The 22,686-nt window shown below is 44.1% G+C and overlaps 1 protein-coding gene across 2 annotated transcripts; it reads left to right on the top strand.

Annotated features, from left to right (window-relative positions):
* The first annotated feature begins 63 nt into the window (after positions 1-63).
* On the top strand, positions 64-21,517 carry USP48 (ubiquitin specific peptidase 48). 2 transcript variants are annotated; one of them, XM_075277771.1, is made up of 27 exons: positions 64-253; positions 1,711-1,831; positions 4,555-4,711; positions 5,138-5,265; positions 9,340-9,464; positions 10,915-11,023; positions 11,105-11,238; positions 11,319-11,401; positions 13,356-13,535; positions 14,206-14,334; positions 14,789-14,938; positions 15,582-15,782; positions 15,995-16,109; positions 16,191-16,321; positions 16,404-16,475; positions 16,876-17,000; positions 17,100-17,222; positions 17,342-17,403; positions 17,677-17,787; positions 18,772-18,902; positions 19,533-19,639; positions 19,715-19,819; positions 20,108-20,263; positions 20,335-20,460; positions 20,547-20,595; positions 20,954-20,980; positions 21,171-21,517. In XM_075277771.1, exons 1-27 carry the CDS (start codon positions 120-122, stop codon positions 21,191-21,193), a joined length of 3,114 nt encoding a protein of 1,037 aa, XP_075133872.1. In that variant the 5' UTR covers positions 64-119; the 3' UTR covers positions 21,194-21,517. The 2 variants fall into 2 exon arrangements, with proteins under 2 accessions (XP_075133872.1, XP_075133873.1); XM_075277772.1 differs by having other exon boundaries at positions 14,209-14,334.
* Positions 21,518-22,686: the final 1,169 nt, after the last annotated feature.

A 22,686-nucleotide genomic window follows, 5' to 3' on the forward strand; every position in this document is an offset into this window, starting at 1 on the left:
CAGTGATGGCCGAAACTCCGCCCTCCTCTGATAGGCCACGCCCCTTCCTGTGACATCATACCTACCAAGAGCAACTCCACTCTATTCACGACCGTCTCCCGGTGTCTGGCACCGGCACTATGGCCCCTCGGTTGCAATTGGAGAAGGCGGCCTGGCGCTGGACTGAGAACGTCCGCCCGGAGGAGGTGACCCTGGAGCACATAGAGATGGCTTACCGCGTCCGCCTGGAGCCCTGCGTCCGAGGACTGTGCCGGTAGCTAACTTGCTGCATCTTACTCCTCAGCTGACCCCGGAGCTCTCCGTGCACGGCCCCGGCCTATAGGCAGTCATAGGGAGCCTGCTAGAGCATGCAGTATACAGTCAGGCCTCTCACCTGCAGCCTAGGTGCCCAGAGCCCGCCATTGTGGCCCCTGCAGGGCCAAAGCCTAGAACAGAGCTCCTGCTGATCCTCACAGTGTATAGCAGGTCACCATGTCCCCTCCAGATCCTGCACAGGGCAGCCATAGCCTGTAACCAGTCACTGTGACCCCACCAGACCAGCTGTATCCCATAACTAGTTCTAGAGACCCCACCGCACCCTGCATATGCCAGCTATAGCCTATAAGGTCCCCAGAGCATGTGTATATATGGTACAGAAAGTCAGGACCCTAAATCACCCAACTTTCCCAGACTGAATGTAACCAAAGCCCCTTGTGTCACAGTGATCTATGATGATGGTCCTGGTCTTCTGCGACTCTACTGTCTCATCATAGGGCACAGCCCCTTACTACATGACCACGGCTATAACCTGTCACTGAGGGATCTGCAGACCCCTCAGCATATAACCTTACATTATAACCAGGCACTGTGGCCCCACAACACTCCAATGTACAGCCTTAACCTTATGACCCCACCTGAACCCCCACTGTTCCCTGGTAAATGTATACTCTGTTTTGTGTTCACACACACCTTAATGGTCAATTTATCACCGCTAAGAAGTTTTTCTGGTACAAAGAATTTTGTATGTGAGCGCTCCTTGCAGCATCAGGCGTAATGAAAGCAAACTAAGTTGTTAAAAATGGTGAACGTATGAAACACAAAATTCAATAGAATATTAAAGACCCTTCTATAAAGAGAATTGGGCAGGGCCATGAAACTTAAGAGGGGATATAAACAGAAGTTGTGGAAGCATGACAGGCGTTTATCATTACTGTGAAGGTTTACTACTGATCATTGCCCCAAATAAGCCTGTCCAGAGATCAGACACGTCATGTTCTAGATTTTTTCATATGGCGTAAAAATTATTTTTCAGTAGCACAAGCCCAGTGTAAACCTGGAATGTGCTGCTGACAATAATGCTAACTGTATGGGGGCGAGTGATGTTTTGTGTGAACGTACTCCCGATGTCTGACGTGCAAGGATGACCCTGTAGGCACAGTACGATGGCCCTGTACAACTTCTGGTTTGTTTGGCACTCTGTATACTCATGACTCATGAGTTTTAATAATCCAATGTCCAGTGTTGGTTCTGGTGCTGACGTCTGCCCATTGGCTCCAACGCTTACTGTTTTGTCTTGGTTGTTAGTGATTGCAGTGCTTACTATGGTCTTGAGATAAGTTTCCAGCTTATGATTCAGAATTGGTCTGACGCTTTCCTGTCCTCATGATTGCTTATAATAGTAACATATCCCTCCTGCCCCCATTCCTTACTTTGAGATGATCTGTTTTTCAGGAGGAACTGTAAAGGAAATCCTAACTGCTTGGTTGGTGTTGGTGAACACAACTGGCTGGGTGAGATTGATGAGAACAGTTTCCACAACATCGACGATCCGAACTGTGAACGACGGAAAAAGGTTTGTCCCATTATCCTCCTTTTCCAGTTTCCATGTTACTATGCTGTTTTCTTTTCCTTTCATGGTGTCAGTGTTATTTTTTATTTACTTTTTTTTGCTATTCACAAAGAAAAAATTTCTGAAAAGAAATAAAGGGAATATTTACTCGGAATTTTAGAGAGATTATGTGGGTAACGTTTTCATATTGCATTCACTGCATTACTAATATAGATGGGGGTCTCTTCGTGTCCTGGTTAGATTTGAAGAGTGTAATAGTGGAGCCAGAAATCTCATTCCTCAGTCTCCATTCCTTTACACCTGCGCCCGGTCTCTGCTTTAGGCAATCCGTCGGGTTTTCGTCTTCTGCCCCGAGAAACTGGACGGAGGATGGAAACCTGGGTGTGCAAAGTGTCCGCCTGTGTGCGTCTTCTGCCTCTCCACGGAGAAATGGGATTTTTTTTTTAACCAGACACAAAGTCCTGCATGTCCGACTTTGTGTCCGGTTAAAAAGAACAGTTTCCCTGCGTAAAGGCAGAAGACGCACACTGGCGGACACTTTGCACCCATTCAAGTGAATGGGTTTGAAAACTGACTGCCGAGTTTCCATCTCCTGTCCAGTTTCTCGGGCAGAAGACGGAAACTCGCTGGATTGCCTAAAGTGGAGATCGGGTGCAGGTGCGAACCCGCCCTAAGTTCACCTCTGCACCAGAGTCTTATGCAGAAACTGCCAAAAATCGTTGGAGAGAAAATTCCTGCATGGAGGACTTTCCTCTCCACTGATTTCTGTATAAAAGCTGCAAACCACAGGCCTATGGGTAACTGCTGTTTTAGCAGTCTGGTTCTCTGTCGATTGGGTCACCCGGTGGAGCAGAATGACAGAGACTTGTGCGCAAATGTGGAATTGGCCCTAGTGACGCTTCTACTCGCAGTCAAATTACTGGCGCCGCAATACTGTATGTAAAAGCAACTAGAGTGCAGTCCGTAACGTCACCGAGAACCAGAGCCGCTGCAGTGAAGGTTCAGCATGGAGACTTACGGCTTCTTGCTGAACTCTGCAAATCTAATACTTGGTGTACCAGGAGACTCTCCTCTAAGAATGTCTCTCCAGTGCAGTGAATATCTTAAAAATTTTCCTTGCCCCACAAAGCCCCTTTAATGTTGATTGCATTATCCAAATTACAAAAAAGAACACCTATGATAGAGAACGTATTCCTTCTATAAAGTGCAGTACATTAATGTGTTAAGTACCTGTTGAGGTGTAAAACCGCAGTAGGTATCAATGTTACTTCAGTACAGTAAGATGAACTAGTTCACAGTATCAAAAAAAAGGTCCAAAACGTACAAATATTTACAGCTCTATAAAAAGACTTCTGCCGAGTACCTTGTACAATGTATTCATGATGAAAATACAGATAAATGTAGATATATATGGTCAACATGTCGTTCCCTGACTGTGTTGGTGTTGGTGCTTTGTGTCTTTCCATCCCCCTCTAGTGTTGATGTTATTACTGTGCGGCATCTGCCTCATACTCCAGTGTCTGTATTATTGCTATATATCGTTCCCCTCCCTCTCCAGTGTCTGTATTATTGCTATATATTGTTCCCCTCCCTCTCCAGTATCTGTATTATTGCTATATATCGTTCCCCTCCCTCTCCAGTATCTGTATTATTGCTATATATCGTTCCCCTCCCTCTCCAGTGTCTGTATTATTGCTATATATTGTTCCCCTCCCTCTCCAGTATCTGTATTATTGCTGTATATCATTCCCCTCCCTCTCCAGTGTCTGTATTATTGCTATATATCGTTCCCCTCCCTCTCCAGTGTCTGTATTATTGCTATATATTGTTCCCCTCCCTCTCCAGTATCTGTATTATTGCTGTATATCGTTCCCCTCCCTCTCCGGTGTCTGTATTATTGCTATATATCGTTCCCCTCCCTCTCCGGTGTCTGTATTATTGCTATATATCGTTCCCCTCCCTCTCCAGTGTCTGTATTATTGCTATATATTGTTCCCCTCCCTCTCCAGTATCTGTATTATTGCTATATATCGTTCCCCTCCCTCTCCAGTGTCTGTATTATTGCTATATATCGTTCCCCTCCCTCTCCAGTATCTGTATTATTGCTGTATATCATTCCCCTCCCTCTCCAGTGTCTGTATTATTGCTGTATATCGTTCCCCTCCCTCTCCGGTGTCTGTATTATTGCTATATATCGTTCCCCTCCCTCTCCGGTGTCTGTATTATTGCTATATATCGTTCCCCTCCCTCTCCAGTGTCTGTATTATTGCTGTATATCGTTCCCCTCCCTCTCCAGTATCTGTATTATTGCTATATATCGTTCCCCTCCCTCTCCGGTGTCTGTATTATTGCTATATATCGTTCCCCTCCCTCTCCGGTGTCTGTATTATTGCTATATATCGTTCCCCTCCCTCTCCGGTGTCTGTATTATTGCTATATATCGTTCCCCTCCCTCTCTGGTGTCTGTATTATTGCTATATATCGTTCCCCTCCATCTCTGGTGTCTGTATTATTGCTGTATATCGTTCCCCTCCATCTCTGGTGTCTGTATTATTGCTGTATATCGTTCCCCTCCCTCTCCAGTATCTGTATTATTGCTATATATTATTCCCCTCCCTCTCCAGTGTCTGTATTATTGCTATATACCGTTCTCCTCCCTCTCCAGTGTCTGTATTATTGCTATATATCGTTCCCCTCCCTCATGTTGTATCTACTCTTTTTCTTAGAACACATTTGTCGGGTTAACCAACCTGGGGGCCACATGTTACGTGAACACATTTGTCCAGATGTGGTTCCTAAACTTGGAGCTGCGACGAGCCCTCTACTTATATGAGAACTCCTCGAGTGTGGAGAAGGCCGAGGAATGCCTCCAGGAAGACAAAGGTCTGAGATAACACACCTCGGGATCTTGTATGGGTTGGGAATCAAAGTAAATTGGGGCCAATAATTTCTGCAATTCTGAGATGTTTTGCACCGTGCATATCCTGCTCCTATAGTCACGCCTTCATTCTTGTAGCACATTATGTAGAATGTTTGTTGTTTGCAGATGCTTCAGTGTTTTTTTTTTAATTATTGCATCAAAGCAGTGCATAGTTTTCATTCCCCATGGGCGTCCTGATGGGAGGTGACTGAAGCCGCTCATCTCTATATCTAATTTAAGACTTGGTCTACAGGGCAACCTAAAATCCCATATGAGTGTAACAGTCACAAGAGATTGGTGAATCTCCATTGGAACATGTTGTTAGTGATACTTTCTTTTAGCTCGTTGAGGGAGGGGAAATAATAATCATCGTGTTGTTTGTCTTCTAGAGTACGAGCCGCAGACCATCTGCGAACACCTCCAGTACCTGTTTGCTCTGCTGCAGAATAGCAATAGGCGATACATTGACCCATCAGGGTTCATCCGGGCACTGGGGCTGGACACGGGGCAGCAGCAGGTGAGAACTTGTGGGAATTTTATAATTGCTTCTCCTCAGGGATTGCCTCGCACTGTATAGATGTATTAGTAGTGTATTCTTTGGTGTATTTTAGTAAGATGTAGCCATCTGTGGACATTTGTCAGGCTGGAGCAGGCAATACAATGTGGTTCTGGCTCTGATTGGAGCTATGGGTCAAGCCCCCTTGCCTACTCTTTCCTGACTCCTCCCACTTGACAGTCTAGTTTTTATATCAAGTAGCAAAAGTAACTGGAATCATTGGAACGGCAACTATTACAGAATGAAACGAGCTTGAATTTGTGGAGGCTGCGAAGCGTGTTCTTTAAGAATCAATTTACAACATTGCAAAATTATGCACTGCAAAAGCATTCACTCACCCTCTGGTTTCCATGACGTCGTGGACAGACTACGGCACGTGACATCCCCTGCCCCTACATACATTATAATATGTGTACTATACAGGATGCATCAGTCATTATAAGCTTAAAGGGGTATTCCCATAACTCTTGTTCACCAACCTGCATGCTGTGTGCTCTCTTCACTTCCTGGTTTTCTCAGCACATTGGTGGGTGGGGTTTCACTTGCTCTGCTATCTGCTATGTTTGCAGTCAGTAATGATGGTTGCATTACCACAGTATGAAGCTGATGTAGCAGAGCTGGATTTGAGTCAGTTTGTATTGCATACAGAGGTATGGGACTCCCTATCTCAGCCCTTATCAGCCAAATTCAATTAAACCGACTGATAAGTGGAAGAGCTGAAAATAGACAGCACAGTAATCCCGGAGCTCTCATCTCCCCCCACCCCTATGTGAGGAGCTCCGTTACTTGTCAGACATACACAGCTCAGAGCTTCTGCCGAGCACTCAGCCCCTCCTCCCCCCCCCCACCCTGAGAGCAGGCCGCTACATCACTGAGTGACTGAGCAGATAAGCCCAGGCCCGTGGTCATAAAACTGCATGTAAACACTGAAGTGAATAAATTAAAATAGCGGCCAAACAAAGCAGTTTTGATAAAGCAATGTATTTAGAAAAAGTCTTAAATCCACATGAACTAGCAGTATAGATAGGATCCTTGTGATGGGACAATCCCTTTAATATGCTTAACCCTTTCGCTGCCAGGCACGTAGCTATACATGCTCCCAAGGTGGCACTTCAGTAGCGGAGGACGTAGTTAGTATGTCCTCCCTACTAATGCCGATATCTCTGGACTGCATCAACATATCTTGATGCTTTAAAATGCATTTTAAAGAAGAGACTCTCATCTTTAAAATGATACCAGGGACTTGATGATTTTACTTACAGTCTTGGAACGATTCACTGTTCAAAACACTATTTGGCATTGAGATCCAACTGCAGATCTCAATTCCCGACAGCGTTTCAACAGTGAATTGCTCCAAAACTGTACATCCAATCATCGAGTGCTTGATATCATTTTAAAGATGAGATTTTCCTCTTTAAAATGCAATTGAATGCATCAAGATATGTTGATGCAGTCCAAAGATATAGAGCTCCAAAGTGTCCCCCCCCCCCCCCCTCCTGTCTAAGCAAGCAATTTGCGATCTAACAAGAAAGGAAGAGGGACACGGAGCAGTGCAGCAGAGAGAGAGAGAGAGAGACAGTGAAACATACTGACTCTCTGCATAACTTGTATGTGACAGCAGGAGGGGGGTGGCAGGGACTCTATTGTCCCTATTAACCCTTCTCCTGCCAATCAGAGCGTATACTATACATTTGTCTCTGATTGTCACATACAGTTATAATGTAATTCCCCCCTGAGCTTTTCTAGTGGGGTATTCTTATGTTATACCTCCTGAACATAACCAGGAAGTTTATTGGCGCTGTGACCCAGACGTTTACCATTGTCCAGGTCGCAGAGCCAAAAAAAAAAAAAAAGTCGCACCAAACACTTACACAACATATACATAAAGTCGCAAATAAAGTTTACATTTCACCCAATCCCTGTCCTGTCTATACCTGAGCTTTCTACAGTAAAATACGTCTCTAGTGATGTCCGTTACACACTAAAATAATAGTAATAACAATTATCACTAGAGATGAACGTATAGATTGCTAAAATTATTATAGGGGGATGGAAAATAACATTTTTATGTAAAGTCCTATTTAATTTGCATGCACAAAATGGGATGGCGCATTTCTGCGATTTTGGCGATTCTTTAACACCCGCCCCTGTAAATATATACATCTGTGCTATGTCTGAACTCCTCACATATTGCAGTTTTATGGATAGTACATTATGTTTGCAGAAAGGGATTTCTTGAGCCGCACTTTAGTGGCAAATTTGAATTTTTGCGCAATTTTTGCTAGCAGTCTCTGTTTGCGGCAAAGTTGAATGAAGGTGGTTGTATATATAAACTATTAAATTGTGTTTTTATATACGGTATGCTGTGTACTCTGAAAAAAGTTAGATTTTGGTATCACAGTCACAGTTTGGTAGGTGCAGTATAGCTTTTTAACATATTAGTGAACAACAGCAAAATCCTGCTTGTCTTCTGTATTCGTGTTTTTGGGAGTCCGAGCTCTTGTTGTAGTTGATGTTTGCGGTGCATATAGTATATATACACATTGTATACACCATAAGCTATTATTTTAAAAGTATTTTGTATATGAATGTGAGATTGAACATGAGTTTTAGGTGCAAATATGTGTTTTAGCGTATTTTTTCAAAAAATTATTTGTGTTGGTCGCAAAGTTGCATGAAGGTGGATGTGGCTATCGATGACCCATTAAGACACTTTGTAATCTTCAGGTTGTCTACTTTCAAAAAATATATAGGGTTTAGGGGTTCACTTATTTTTCATGGCGTGTAAGCCCTAGATTTTATAGGATGATACTTTTTTAACATTTCCAGCTTCAAAGCAGAATTTTGTTCCTTCCAGTTCTAGCGATTTTCTGAAGACACGTGCATGTGGGTTCAGGCCATAGTGATATGTATGAACTCTGCACATGTTGAACTCTTATTTTTAGGAGGTTTGGTGCATTTAATTTTTTGTTTGGTTTCCGCTTTTAACAACTAATATACATTTATTTGCATTTTTTCATAAAACATTCACTTTAAATCAAAATTGCATGAAGGTGCCTGTTCGTATACCGTACCAAGTGGCATTCTGACAATGCTGCAGGTGTCTACTTTAAGAAAATATATAGGTATGGGGGGGTTGGATGCTTTTTTAATGTTGCAATTTAGGTTTGATTTGTCCATCTCAAAACTGTGAAAATTGCTCTGGCTACTGGAGGTGCAAAATTTCCAGTGACCCTTGGCAGCGAAAAGGTTAAAGTGGTTCTCCCACAAAGTAAAGTGAAAGGACCTTTCTCGTTCTCCAAATTCAACCTGACTGCAGCCAAGTTGAATGAAGGTGGGGTTGGTGACGGTCAGTGATCTCTTTCACTTCAATGGGAGCGCCAGTGGTAGCCGAAGTACAGCCACTTCCAGCACTCCCTTTGAAGTGAATGGGCGTGCTAACCACCATCAGTCTCGCCCACTTTCAACGTCACTGCGGTCAGGCTGAAGGTGGAGCACAGTCAAGGTCCTTTTACTTCAAAACCTTCTTATTTTAAGTATAAGTTGTGAGGGGAGGGGGTCCACATGTTACATAGTTATTATGAGACTCCCATTAGCTTATTTATTTTGCTTACTCGTCCCCAGTGCTTTTACAGACCTTGTCAATCACTGTCCCATATAGGGCTCACTATCTACATTCCCTATCAATATGTCTTTTGGAGTGTGGGAGGAAACTGGAGTAGATGCAGGTATTGTCCTTGGTCAGATTCGCACCCAGGACTCCAGCGCTGCAAGGCTGCATTATTTTACATAATCACAGTCCTAATAAGTTGGACCTAGATGCACAGATGACGGCATAATATAGGCTGTGTTCATTAAGATGTGACTGGTTTTATGATTCTCTTCACTCAGTTATTTCAGCACGTACCTCCATCATAGTCCGGTCTATTCAGTGATTGGACTGCTGCTACCCTGTCCGTGTATGTTAGCAGCCTATAGTGTAGCGTTTCAGATGTTGCAGTGAAGCCTCCCATCAGACCTCTTCTCTTCCTTTAGGATGCCCAGGAATTCTCCAAGCTCTTCATGGCTGTACTTGAAGACAGATTATCCAGTCAGACGAATCCTTATGTACGGGACATCATCCAGAACCAGTTCTGTGGCCAGTATGCCTATGTCACTGTGTGAGTACCTGCACGCTCCTTCCCTCTGTATTATCATCCTGAGTACTTACCCACACTATACCTGCCTCCCTTGATGCTTTCATGTTAATGCTTCTCTGCTTCCCCCTTGGCCTCTGTACACACACACTCCTATAATGACCTGGTGCCACATGTGACCTCTTCAGTTTGATGACTGGTCATCAAAGGAGAGTGGTAGGAGACCAGAAAAGCATTGTTAGAGGACTTGAGTGCAGTGGGGGATTATGTGTAAGGCACTGCTGATTTCTGAACCAGAACTTACAGATTTTAGTATGGGCTTCTCTGCAACTTTCTCCAGATGTTTTGTAAATTTCCTGGAGTAAATCTAGTAACTATGGATGCATCTTTACTGTATTATAAGCGTACACATTCATGCAAAGCTACAACACCCAGGGAGCTCTTGTGTTATGGAAATTGCTGAGGCTTGAGTTCCTGTGTTCACCCTATCCTCATACAGTGTGCATGCTGAGTACTGGGAAGGGGTTGCATTTTTTCCACTCTGCTCATAGGTCTCCTGTAAATCTTCCCATGTGAGTTCCCGCTGTGTGGACTTGCATTACTTCATTCCCTGTTCCCTGGATACCTCCATTCCAATCTGTTTCTGATGGAGACTCGCAACTCCATGTGCTGTCATCTCTGGCCGGAGTCTCCACACTGTCTGTATAGGAAGGACAACTTTTTGCAGGTTTCTTAATACCATAGTATTCAATCAGGATGCATTGCAACAGTTTGTGGACGGTGTCTGGTGAGCAAGTAATGTGAGCGCAATCTGCTTGAAGTCTCACCATACTGAAGTCCAAATTAGTATATGAAAATCACACACACATATCTCAAATTAATGTGGATTCTGGTCCTTAATGTCGGATGGGTGAGCTTTTTATACTGTAGGTGTGGTTTTACATTGTGTAGACAAAGAGAAGGTGCAATTAGTATAATTAACATAACATGATCGGCTAAAAGTTGCAATATAAGTTCTGACACATAGTGGGATAAGGCACAGGCAAGACGTTTCATCCCATATAGATACGTTTTCTGCAAAGGATGGGAATGTAAGATGGAGAACAGGCGCAGGCTTGCATAATACAGCCAGGTAACCACAGGGACAGAATCTCTATAGAAGACAGGGTTCAGGGCAGTGTTGGCCTCTTTTCTTCTACTCCTTCTTGTGAATGGGTGTGACCCTAATAATGGGTAACCTTCATGGGTGGAAGTGATGGGACAATCTGATGCCCACTATCCTGTATCTGCAGGTGGGTATACAGGTTCCACCAACTGCAGGGAGCTAGACTCTCCCGTAATGATCCTTCTATACTAATGGATTGTTCCTGCTAGATAAGAAATTATCTATACACATGAATATCCTTATATGTCATTTCTGTATTTTACTGTACTACAACACCTCTGATGTCCTCTCATTTTTCTTTTGTCATAGCTGCAACAGTTGCGGCCGGGAGTCTAGGTTGGTCTCCAAGTTTTATGAGCTGGAGCTGAACATTCAAGGCCACAAGCAGCTGACAGATTGTATCACTGAGTTCTTAAAGGTAGCACTCTCATTGTATGGGCATATCTGGGCTCCCGCTTGGGCCTTCTGTGCTTCATCCTTACTGTTTTGCTTCTAACAGGAGGAGAAGTTGGAAGGAGACAATCGATACTTCTGTGAAAACTGTCAGAGTAAGCAAAACGCCACTAGGAAGATTCGCCTGCTGAAGCTGCCTCCCACCCTCAACCTGCAGCTCATGCGCTTCGTGTTTGACAGGTGCGTTGATATCAGCAGCGGCACTGTTCAGTCCTTCTCACGCGGTCTAGTTCTGGTGATGATCGCTTTATTCTCTGCAGGCAAACTGGTCACAAGAAGAAGCTGAACACGTACATAGGCTTCGGTGAAACCCTGGAAATGGATCCATTCCTGGACCAGACAGGTTGGTTTACGTCATGTTTTATGGACTAGACCTGTCTTATCCTCAGCTCAGGTTTTCTTCTTTAAGACTGCTGGGTAACATGGGGCCTCTCCCTGAACCCCGCAATCTCACCTGTTCCAATCTCACCAGTGACTGTACCACTCTATAGGAGTAACTATACATCTACATTATTGCTCTATCCAGCTCTTAAATAAGAAAAACAAGCCTGCTTGTTGAAGTGTCATCTTTATTAAGACCATCATACTGGTCACATGCAAAATCAATGTTCATAAACCGCATATTCCCTGTGGATATACATTACTTATCTCATCCTTCTGAGCTGTTGTCAGTATTCTTCATCATCAGGTTAATCTTCCATCATTCTCTGCTTTGCACTGTCTGCAGAGAGCTTTCTGGTGACTTACATACATCCATAGTGGACCAGGCCGTGTACGCTTTTTTTACAGGAAAGAGTTTGAGGTGGAATCAGAGAGTTGAGAGGCATTTTTTAGGCAGAATTTAAGGAGATTTTGCCTCAAAATCCTCCTGCAAAAACCAACTGTGAACTTGCCCAAACATTGCCTAAAACAACTTCAGCCCTGCATGATAGGTCAGTACAGATCTCAGAACCTCCGGATCAGCAGGGGATAAGTCATATAAAGCTTGTAGACGTTGGGTGCAGCTCTGAAGTATAATGCAGGATGTAACTCAGGATCAGTACAGGATAAGTAATGTAATGTATGTACACAGTGACTGCACCAGCAGAATAGTGAGTGCAGCTCTGGAGTATAATACAGAACGTAACTCAGGATCAGTACAGGATAAGTAATGTAATGTAGGTACACAGTGACTGTACCCGCAGAATAGTGAGTGCAGCTCTGGAGTATAATACAGGATGTAACTCGGGATCAGTACAGGATAAGTAATGTAATGTATGTACACAGTGACTGTACTAGCAGAATAGTGAGCGCAGCTCTGGAGTATAATACAGGATGTAACTCAGGATCAGTACAGGATAAGTAATGTAATGTATGTACACAGTGACTGCACCAGCAGAATAGTGAGCGCAGCTCTGGAGTATAATACAGGATGTAACTCAGAATCAGTACTGGATAAGTAATGTAATGTATGTACACAGTGACTGTGCCAGCAGAATAGTGAGTGCAGCTCTGGAGTATAATACAGAATGTAACTCAGGATCAGTACAGGATAAGTAATGTAATGTATGTACACAGTGACTGTACCAGCAGAATAGTGAGCGCAGCTCTGGAGTATAATACAGGATGTAACTCAGGATCAGTACAGGATAAGTAATGTATGTACACAGTGACTGTACCAGCAGAATAGTGAGTGCAGCTCTGGAGTATAATACAGAATGTAACTCAGGATCAGTACAGGATAAGTAATGTAATGTAGGTACACAGTGACTGTACCAGCAGAATAGTGAGCGCAGCTCTGGAGTATAATACAGGATGTAACTCAGGATCAGTACAGGATAAGTAATGTATGTACACAGTGACTGTACCAGCAGAATAGTGAGCGCAGCTCTGGAGTATAATACAGGATGTAACTCAGGATCAGTACAGGATAAGTAATGTATGTACACCGTGACTGTACCAGCAGAATAGTGAGCACAGCTCTGGAGTATAATACAGAATGTAACTCAGGATCAGTACAGGATAAGTAATGTATGTACACAGTGACTGCACCAGCAGAATAGTGAGCGCAGCTCTGGAGTATAATACAGTATGTAACTCAGGATCAGTACAGGATAAGTAATGTAATGTATGTACACAGTGACTGTACCAACAGAATAGTGAGCGCAGCTCTTGAGTATAATACAGGATGTAACTCAGGATCAGTACAGGATAAGTAATGTAATGTATGTACACAGTGACTGTACCAGCAGAATAGTGAGTGCAGTACTCTCAGTCCTTTCCTTGTTTGGTTAGTAATTTGTGGCCTTTTTCTCTAGAGAGTAAATATGTGTATGAGCTGAGTGCCGTCCTCATCCACAGAGGGGTGAGCGCTTACTCCGGACATTACATTGCCCATGTGAAGGACCCACAGAACTCTGAATGGTACAAGTTTAATGACGAAGAGATCGAGAAAATGGAAGGGAAGAAGCTGCAGCTTGGAATTGAGGAAGATCTAGGTAAAACCTTTATGTTGTGAGTGACTTTTACCTCTTACTATGGCAGACTTGTCATGTTTGTTGCGTTGGTGTGAGTAGGTTTTTGTACAGGAACAGCTTGTCTATAAACGTAACTTAGGAAGATAATTACGAACAAGCACCAAACTAATAATGTGTTGGGTGTAAGTAACTTGTCATGTGCTCTGTGCTGCTGGGCCCTATGTACCGTCCTCTCCTACAAGATCTGCACACTCCTCTTCCGAAATATTGTCATGAGTATTACTTGGGTATTTATTGGTATTGTTTCCTCTTGTACCTGAGACATATGGCAAGTCATATCTGAGTAAGTCTCACCACTCCCTTAGGCCTCATGCACATGATCGTGTGTATTGACAGTGTGCTAGCCATGTTTTTCACCACTAACACACTGACCCAATCATCTCTATGGTCTCATACACGACTGTACAACTCCTTATACTGTTTGTTTTACACCCCACATTTGTTCATTCATGTGCCTTTGATTTTAGCCCGGTGACGGGCATTCGGTTGTGTGTATGATGCCATAGGCAGGGATGTGGTAGTATTTTCTCCTCCTCCAGTTGTATATACATATATGGATATATGAGGCCATTACTTGCAGGGCAGATATAATAATCAGCATCTCTTGTTTTTATCTTTTTCTCTTTGTCAGCAGAGCCATCTAAATCCACAACACGTAAACCTAAGTGTGCAAAGGGCGTTCACTGTTCTCGAAATGCCTACATGTTGGTGTATAGGTTGAAGGCTGAAAAGACGCCAGAAGTGGAATGTGAGGTTCCAGGTGAGTTGTGCTTTATCCATCACAATCCAGTTGTCTCAATCCTTGTGATGGGTCACTGAAAGTCCAGCCATATACTTAACAGGCTGTGCTGTGGAGCAGAATATTTAGGCTTCCTACACATGCCACATGCCTGAATCCGGTTTGTATATCGGCCACGTTTTCTGGCCCGAACCCTGATAGTGACTGTCAGCATCATAGATGAATCTGATGCTTGGAGTCTGGGTCTCCAGACAGAATTTAAGCTAGGGGATGTGACCAATACTTAGGATTTTTCCGGACTGTATTTGGCTGTGAGCCGGAGACCTGAATGTTCTATTGTTATAATGTTTCCTATTTACGGAGGCAACTCCATGTGATGACCAGACAGAAGCAGGGTTGGGGGTTGGATCTTCACACCTAAGATCTCTTAGCCCTCGTTGTCCAATCCACTCACCGTGTCTTCACTTCATTGTAGATTTCCTCCAGAAATTGGTGGAGCTGGATAACTGCAAGTTTGAGGAGTGGTGCGTGGAAATGGTCGATATGCGGAAGGAGAGTGTGGATAAAGGGAAAGCCAAACATGAAGAGGTGAAGGAGCTGTACCAGAGGTTACCTGCAGGAGCTGGTCTGTAAGATATTTTATTATTTCCATACATAGTGTGATATATGCTGTTATTTTATGCCAGGCTGTGATGTAGATTAATGATGTCCAATCGGAGGCTCCTTCATTGTTCTATAGGTTGACAGTCAACATATAGAACAACATATAGTCTACAAAAAAAATAAATAAATGACGCATCTTAATGATCCGAGTGTGTGAATTGTACCCTCAGATCATGCTGTGAAACCACAAAAGGGCTTCCATGTGGTTACACTGGCCATGGGAGTTCGAGCGTGCAACCCTTTGGGTCAAGCACAGATCATGCTTTAATGCAAGACCCCTTGGACAGTATGTTCATTTCATATCGCAAGGATAACCTTTACCCTCTAGGTATATTGTGTGGGGTTTTTTTGTTTGTTTGTTCTCACTTCTGGAGGGAGGGGGACCTTATTTACCATGTGATGTCCTCGGTGTAGTTGTGTTTTCTCTTTAGCATGTACACCTTGAGAGCTTACATACATTTGTACACTTGATGACAGTTTCCATACCTTTGTAGACTCCTCCATGATGACTGTTTCCATACTTTATTTTGCCTCTGCCTTGACGACAGTTTCTGCCTTCAGCGGCATCATTACATTTTACGCTTTTGTATTCTGCTTCTCCGTAGATAACGCATACGAGTTTATTCCTCTTGAATGGCTTCAGAAATGGCTGGACGAATCCACACCAGCCAAGCCCATCGACAATTCCAAATACCTGTGTACTCACGGCAAGCTGCACCCTGATAAAATCTCTTTTATGAAAAGAATCTCCGAGTACTCGGCTGAGGTCTTTTTCCAGCGTTATGATGGTGGGCCGCGTCTCAAAGGTGAGTGGCTACAGATGGTTGTAGATCATCATAACTAACATCATAATATCCTTAGCATCTGCGAAACACTGGCATGTGAATACGGCATTATAGTGACTATAAGTATTACAATAGCAAAGTAACATAAGAGAAAATATCTGACAGTCTTCTATGGACTTACTAGTTGTGGTACCGCAGCTCACCATTGTGTTGGGCCTTGTCTTTCCTTACAGCTGAATCTTTGTGTAGAGACTGTGTTGTAGAGAGGTGCCGGGTCTTAAGGCTAAAGAACCAGTTGAACGAAGACCACAAGACCATAGCAAACATGGTAAAGGCGACAGTAACCAGGTGAGTGCGGGTCATGGTTAGGAGACTACTGACGGTATTATATTGTGGCTCTTCTCACTGCTCCCCCGCTTCATTCCTCAGTGGCGAGGGCTTCTGGATCGGGAAGGCATCATTACGACGATGGCGGCAGCTGGCTACAGAACAGCTCGGCCAGCTAGAGTATGAGTTTGATCAGGGAGATCTCAAGATCAATGGCAGCACATCAAAAAAAGGTAAATTCCCTGCCCCCCTCAGTGAGGTGGATTACTGTCCAAAATCATATGGAGGTTGTTTCATTCTCTGTCTCCTCCACAGTAGAGTTGATAGAGGAGAAAAGAGAAGACGACGCAGAGACCGGGTTTAATGAAGAAATAGTCTGCCAGCATGGTACGAGCTTTAATACTTCAGGCTAGTCCACATCTGCTATTAACCCTTTAAAACCAGCCTATTTTGAGCTTTGAATGGGGTTTTCTGGGAATTGTACATTGAGGATCTATCCTAGGTCCTCAATATCAGAGCAGTTGGGGCCAACACAGTAAACCTGTATGGATTTAATATACCACCTTGTGACTGCAGCCTTTGGCCTTAGTCACATGTCAGTAATTGAAAGCCAAAACCATGAGTGACGCCTACGCGGAGGTACGGTATAATCGAAAGATCTCTATCGGTTACGTTTTCCATAAGACCTGGTTTTAGCACAAAATCAGTGATGTGTGAATAAGGCCTTATTCTTTGTACCAGTAGGTTATCAATCTTGCCTTCCCAGTAATCTCTGTTTCCCCATCAGACTGCCTATGTATATCAGAGAGCGAGAGGAGACTGATATCTGATGCCGCCTGGTTCAAGCTAAAGGAATATTTCCCTACAGCTCCAGAGTTCAGACACGACCAGGAGCCATGCTGTCACTGCCAGGTACCAGGACACAAACTACCTCTCCCATCCTCGCCCAGTTACTTTGTGATTCTGAAGATTTGTGACATCTGATTTATTCACTAAATTTTTTTTTTGCAGATTTTAAAAAGAGAAGGAGAAAGAAATGACGCACTGCATAAGAAAATGGCCAATGAGCAGAAACTTGCTCTTACCAACCTCTTCCAGGACAAAAACCGGCCGTCTGATGGCAGCTGGCCACAGGTACGTTCTTTTACCTTTCTAAACCAACATGGCTGTCGTTGCTTTTTGTTCCTCTTCACCCTGCTGTCTTTCTCTATGTCCTGTATGCCTCACATATATGCCCTTTGTGTGATTGGCAGGAGTCCTCGGAGTTGTACATTGTGTCTCAGTTCTTTGTGGAGGAGTGGAAGAAGTTTATAAGGTAAAATGACTTTATCTTATCTCCAGTGGATGAGATCACAGCTGTCTGAGACTAGGTTCACATCTGCACTCGGGTTTCCAATCGGGGAGTACGCTTGGGGACCCCTCGTACGGAAACCAAATACACGTAAAAAACCTTAGGGGGAATCCCATAGACTATAATGGGGTCTGCATGGTTTCCTCCTGAAAAGAGCAAAAAATGTGGAGAGAAAAGTGCTGCAGATGTGAACTGAGCCTGAGTCTTACTCTGGAAATCCTTCTTTGTTTCCTACAGGAGGCCAACCAAGTGCGGCCCAGTGCAGGCGCTGGGGAACAGCCTTCTCCTCTGCCCACATGGGGGACTCATGTTCTCCTTCTCCACAATGACCAAGGAAGACTCTAAACTGTGAGTATTCCTAGAATAGAGGGAAGGGACACTGAACCTGGGTATCACTGGATATTCCTGGCCAAATACTACAGGGCTGCAGTCACAATTCCAGGGCTATGGAGTAGGAAAAAATACAACCATGACTTTGACTTCCTTTGAAAGTAAATAAGCAATCACTTAGAGCAGGTGTAGGGAACCTTCGGCTCTCCAGCTGCTGTGAAACTACAACTCCCAACATTCTCCATTCACTTCCATGGGAGTTCCAAGACCAGCAGAGCCAGTATGCATGCTGGGAGTTGTAGTTTTGCAACAGCTGGAGAGCCGTACGTTCCCTACCCCTGACTTAGAGGATTTCTACAGCTTCAGTTTGACCATGGCTGCCATTTATGATGTCGGGTTCTGGAAAAATTGAGCACTTTGGATTATAGACTGCCTAGTCCTGCATAATTCTAAGTATTGGGAGTCGGCAAGCTTATGCAAAGACTACAACAGCTAGCTGAGTTTTATAATGCAGGGATTAGTAATTAGATTATCCTTCTTTAACCCCTTCCCGACCTTTACTTTACGGTTATGGCAGATGTCGGGTGTTCAAATATGGCGCTGGCTCAGCTCCTGTTATATGGTATGGTAGCGGAGATCTTATTGTAGGCATTAAGTTCAGAAATGCACATGGGTGCTGCCGTTCTGGGCGGATTGCATTCTGCCCCCGGCTTGTCTGGCCTACGCTTCAGTTACAGGTAGAAGAGGAGATTTACAAAAACATTACAAATTCAAATCATTCCTCATTCTCTAGAAGACATATAAAAGTACATAAACCTACATACATTAGGTATACCTAGCTGCAGAATAATGTATGTACATAGTTCCACTAGCAGAATAATGAGCGCAGCTCTGGAGTATAATACCGGATATAATTCATGCTTTATGTTTAATAGGGTCACAGGTGGGTACGGGCTTGTTCTGTGTCTGCCGGGAGTAAGATTGTGATTTTTCTGTGCACAGTATAGCTTTGCTTTGGCCTTCTGAATGGGAAATTATTCAGAAACTCTTCATTGTCGATCACACCATCAAAATCACCAGGAGAACGGTAACATCGGATGATAACGTGGCCACGCACTACATCTCTGAACCTGGTATGTTCTCCATGAATGTTATACTGGGGTTATGTAGCGCCAGCCATAGGTTTATATTGTTACTGCAGAAGTCAATAATGTGGTTGAGGAGATGATGGGTGGGCAAATGTTCTGGTTCCATGTGCAGCAATATGTAATGTCCTGCTTATCAGGATTGTTACTACAACTACTTCTCTTTGGGCCTTGTAGTGCTCTGACAGTCCTTCACATGGGTAGTGGTTAGAGATGAGCGAACACTGTTTGGATCAGCCGATCCGAACAGCACGCTCCCATAGAAATGAATGGAAGCACCTGGCACGCAGACTTTGCCGGTGGCCAGCCGCTTAACCCCCCGTGTGCCGGCCGCTTCCTTTCATTTCTATGGGAGCGTGCTGTTCGGAACGGCTGTTCCGAACAGTGTTCGCTCATCTCTAGTAGTGGTTTCTGATATTAGAGCCCAGGGAGTTTTTGTAGCATTGTATAGTCACCGGTGTGCCAGTTTTTACAAAAATAAATACATTACTTGGAAAACCATTTAAACCTAGCCTTAGTCTTGGAAAGTCCAGGGTTTTGTGCCAAGTGAATGGACATATGGTCTCTGCGGGCTTCTTGTGACGTTCATGTCTTCTGAACCACTTTGTTCTATCCCAGAGCTGTGTCCAGAGTGTCGGGAGGGATTGTTGTGTCAGCAGGAAAGGGACTTGAGAGAATACACACAGGCCACTATCTACGTCCACAAAGTGATTGATAATAAAAAGGTAAGTGTATGGCACAGCGGGTGACTAGTGTAAGTATTATGGGGAGCAGCCTCTGACATACTGCACCATCTACAGGTCATGAAAGAAGCTGCACCCGAGCTGAATGTCAGTAGCTCGGACCCAGAAGATGAGAAGGACGAACCCCGGCCCGATGGAGAGAATGATCCAGATTTTAATCAGGTAAAACTGTCCCCCAAGAATTCTCTTCTGAGGCCCTGCAGTATCATATAGTGGGATTGGGCATCTATGATCAGGTTACTTGTCTGGCTGGATTATCACTTCACTCTTTAGCCAGTGGGAGAAGGGGTGCTGCCATACATGCTCATACAGCGCTCCATTATGACCTATGATTGACAGCTTGAATGACGGTTTATGGGTTTCCTTTACATGCCATGCAGATTGAGATAACTATGTAGTCCAGGATCTGCAATGCCCTGATCGCAGTGACTTTATCTTTAACATATCCAGGCAAATGGAGCCGCAAAGAAACAGAAGATTTCTACCCAAGGGCAAGTTTCCAGTCAAAAGCAGGGGATTCGGAGAAGTAAGCGGCACAGGAAAGTGCGGAGTGAAAAGGCGCTACTAGTTTCGGCAAACCAGACTTTGAAGGACCTTAAGATCCAGGTGAGACTTGTTCCCAGGAGACCCCGTACCCAGCACCCTCTGCAGTCCACTGACGGTTTCTCTGCTTTCAGATAATGCACGCTTTCTCTGTCGCGCCATTTGATCAGAATTTGTCTCTTGACGGGAAAGTTTTGAACGACGACTCTGCCACGTTGGGATCTCTGGGAATCGTCCCAGAATCTGTCATTTTACTAAAGGTAATTAACCCCTTCCTGCCTGTAGTACTCCTGGTCTTGGGACTGTACAGAGCAGGGTGTAATACTGGATCTGTTTCCCACCACAGGCTGATGAGCCCATAGCAGATTATGCAGCCATGGATGATGTGATGCAAGGTGAGGAGCGACAAGGAACGTGCATGTCACAACCTTACTTCTATCAAGCTTGTTCTTATACCTCAGTTAAAAGTATTGAAAAAAATATTTTTTAAAAAAAGTCTGCAAACCCTATAGCATGCACGTTAACACGGACACCCTGGACTGCTCATAAGGCAGGGAGGGGATGGGGGAGCGCTTATCAATAAGGACCCCATGCAGTCAAGTATTCTGTTTTGTTAAGGTAGTTTTAAAGCAATATATAAGACATGTAATATCATACAGAGGTATCGCAGGGGTCAGACTGTGCCATTCTTCCAATCTTGGTGCCCTATGACCCCTCATGTATAGTAACCTTGGCTCATTTCTCTCTCTACAGTTTGTATGCCAGAGGAAGGATTTAAAGGTAAGTGTCATGGCGTCAGAAACCGGTCGTGTAACCTCCATATAGGAAGCTTTGAAAACATAAAAATGGTGGAAGTGACTTTAAGGGTCTGTCTCTGGGTCATGGGTTTGTAGGATGACATCTTTGTCTCATGTCCATAGCAGGTCTCATGATTGGCTGCAGATCAGTGATTTTCCTCCTTTGTTTGCAGGAACCGGTCTGCTGGGACAGTAGCATTGAGCCTTCTCTTAAGAACGCAGTAAAAGCGGATTGTGACTCTTCCAGGAGGCGTCCGTGCCTCCACCTCCGAGCATTGCCTTACATGAACATAGCAGATTGCACTGATGGACTGCAGCGGTAGAAGGACAAACTCTACTTTTTATATGTAAATACAGATGACGCCGTATATCTATAATATAATATAACTTGTTTACACTGGGATTCCGCCTTCCATGTGATGTCTCCCAGCAGCGGCTTCTGTCTTGTGAAATATTCTATGATTGTGGGTTTCCTTTCTGGCCTGCTTGTCAAACATTAAAAAGCCAACTGTTCTCATAATGATCCATATCGTCTGTGTCGTCGTATGGGGAGAAAACGGGGACTGAACGTGTGGATGGAAAAGCAGCGCAGAGTATGTCAGGAGCGTGGAGTGTGTTGAACATGGAGGAGCAGGTCATGGCTGAATTAGACATGTCTAATAATGGTTTCTCACAGCTTTTTTTTGTAAAAAGGCTGAATTTTTTTATTGCCATCTGTATAATTATTCCTTCCATAAAAAGCTGCATATACAGATAATTTACTAAGCAATGCTTTTTTGGCTTGTTTTTTGGGACTGTTTTTGTTTTTTCCCTGTGTTCTTTTCTTCTAGATCTTGAAAATGCCATGAAAAAAAAAACTGCTGTTACAAATATAATAAAAAGTGTATAAAAAATGCGTGTGAAGGAAGTTTTATGAGGGTTGAGTTATGACCTGATATGGAGATGTTTGATGAATATTGTTGCAGTGCTCACGTCTGGTGTGAGATCTAGGAGATACAAAAGGCCCAGATTTTTAGGCTCACAGCTTTCCTAGATATCCAGATAAAGCTGCTGTCGTCTTTGTCATATTTGCATTGTTAGATCAGCTTATCGGGGCTCCAGCAGTATAAGTCTAAGGCCACGTGTTATGGAAAAGCGGCTTTTTGGGGGGTTTTTACTTCAAAACTATGAGTGAAGTGTTTGCGCAGAAGGTAGAAGTCTATGAACTTCCTATACATTCCTATCTGTGGCTACTACTAGGGTTGGTGCAGCAAAATCTGCAACAAAAACAGGGTCTCTGCAATGTGGGGCTTCAGCCTATCAGAGCTGTCATTCCTTTATTAAAGTGGGTGCGCGGCTAAGAGAGGACAGGTCAGGCCCTCGCCTTTCCCCCCACGCCTAACAGCAGCACAACTGGGGTATTTCTGCCCCTATGAGCTGTTAGGACAGGTGGAATTTTTAATTACCTAACAGCTTTGACCCCTATAAGAGGCCAGAAGACCTGCTCCTCCCTTGTGTTTTTTTCTGTCCTGTGGGACAGGACAGGTGGTCAAGGGGGGGAGCAGGGGTTCTGACCTCTCATAGGGGTCTGCTTCTCTCCCCCCTCTTTGTGTTACCTGACAGTGGAAGACCTTTTTTTTTTTTCTTCTTGCTGACTTCCATGCTCCCCCCGCCGGGGGAGTCCTCTGGGCCGCGCGTACGCTGCTTGCA

This window comes from Leptodactylus fuscus, chromosome 6 (genome assembly GCF_031893055.1).
Source record: "Leptodactylus fuscus isolate aLepFus1 chromosome 6, aLepFus1.hap2, whole genome shotgun sequence".
NCBI lineage: Eukaryota > Metazoa > Chordata > Amphibia > Anura > Leptodactylidae > Leptodactylus > Leptodactylus fuscus.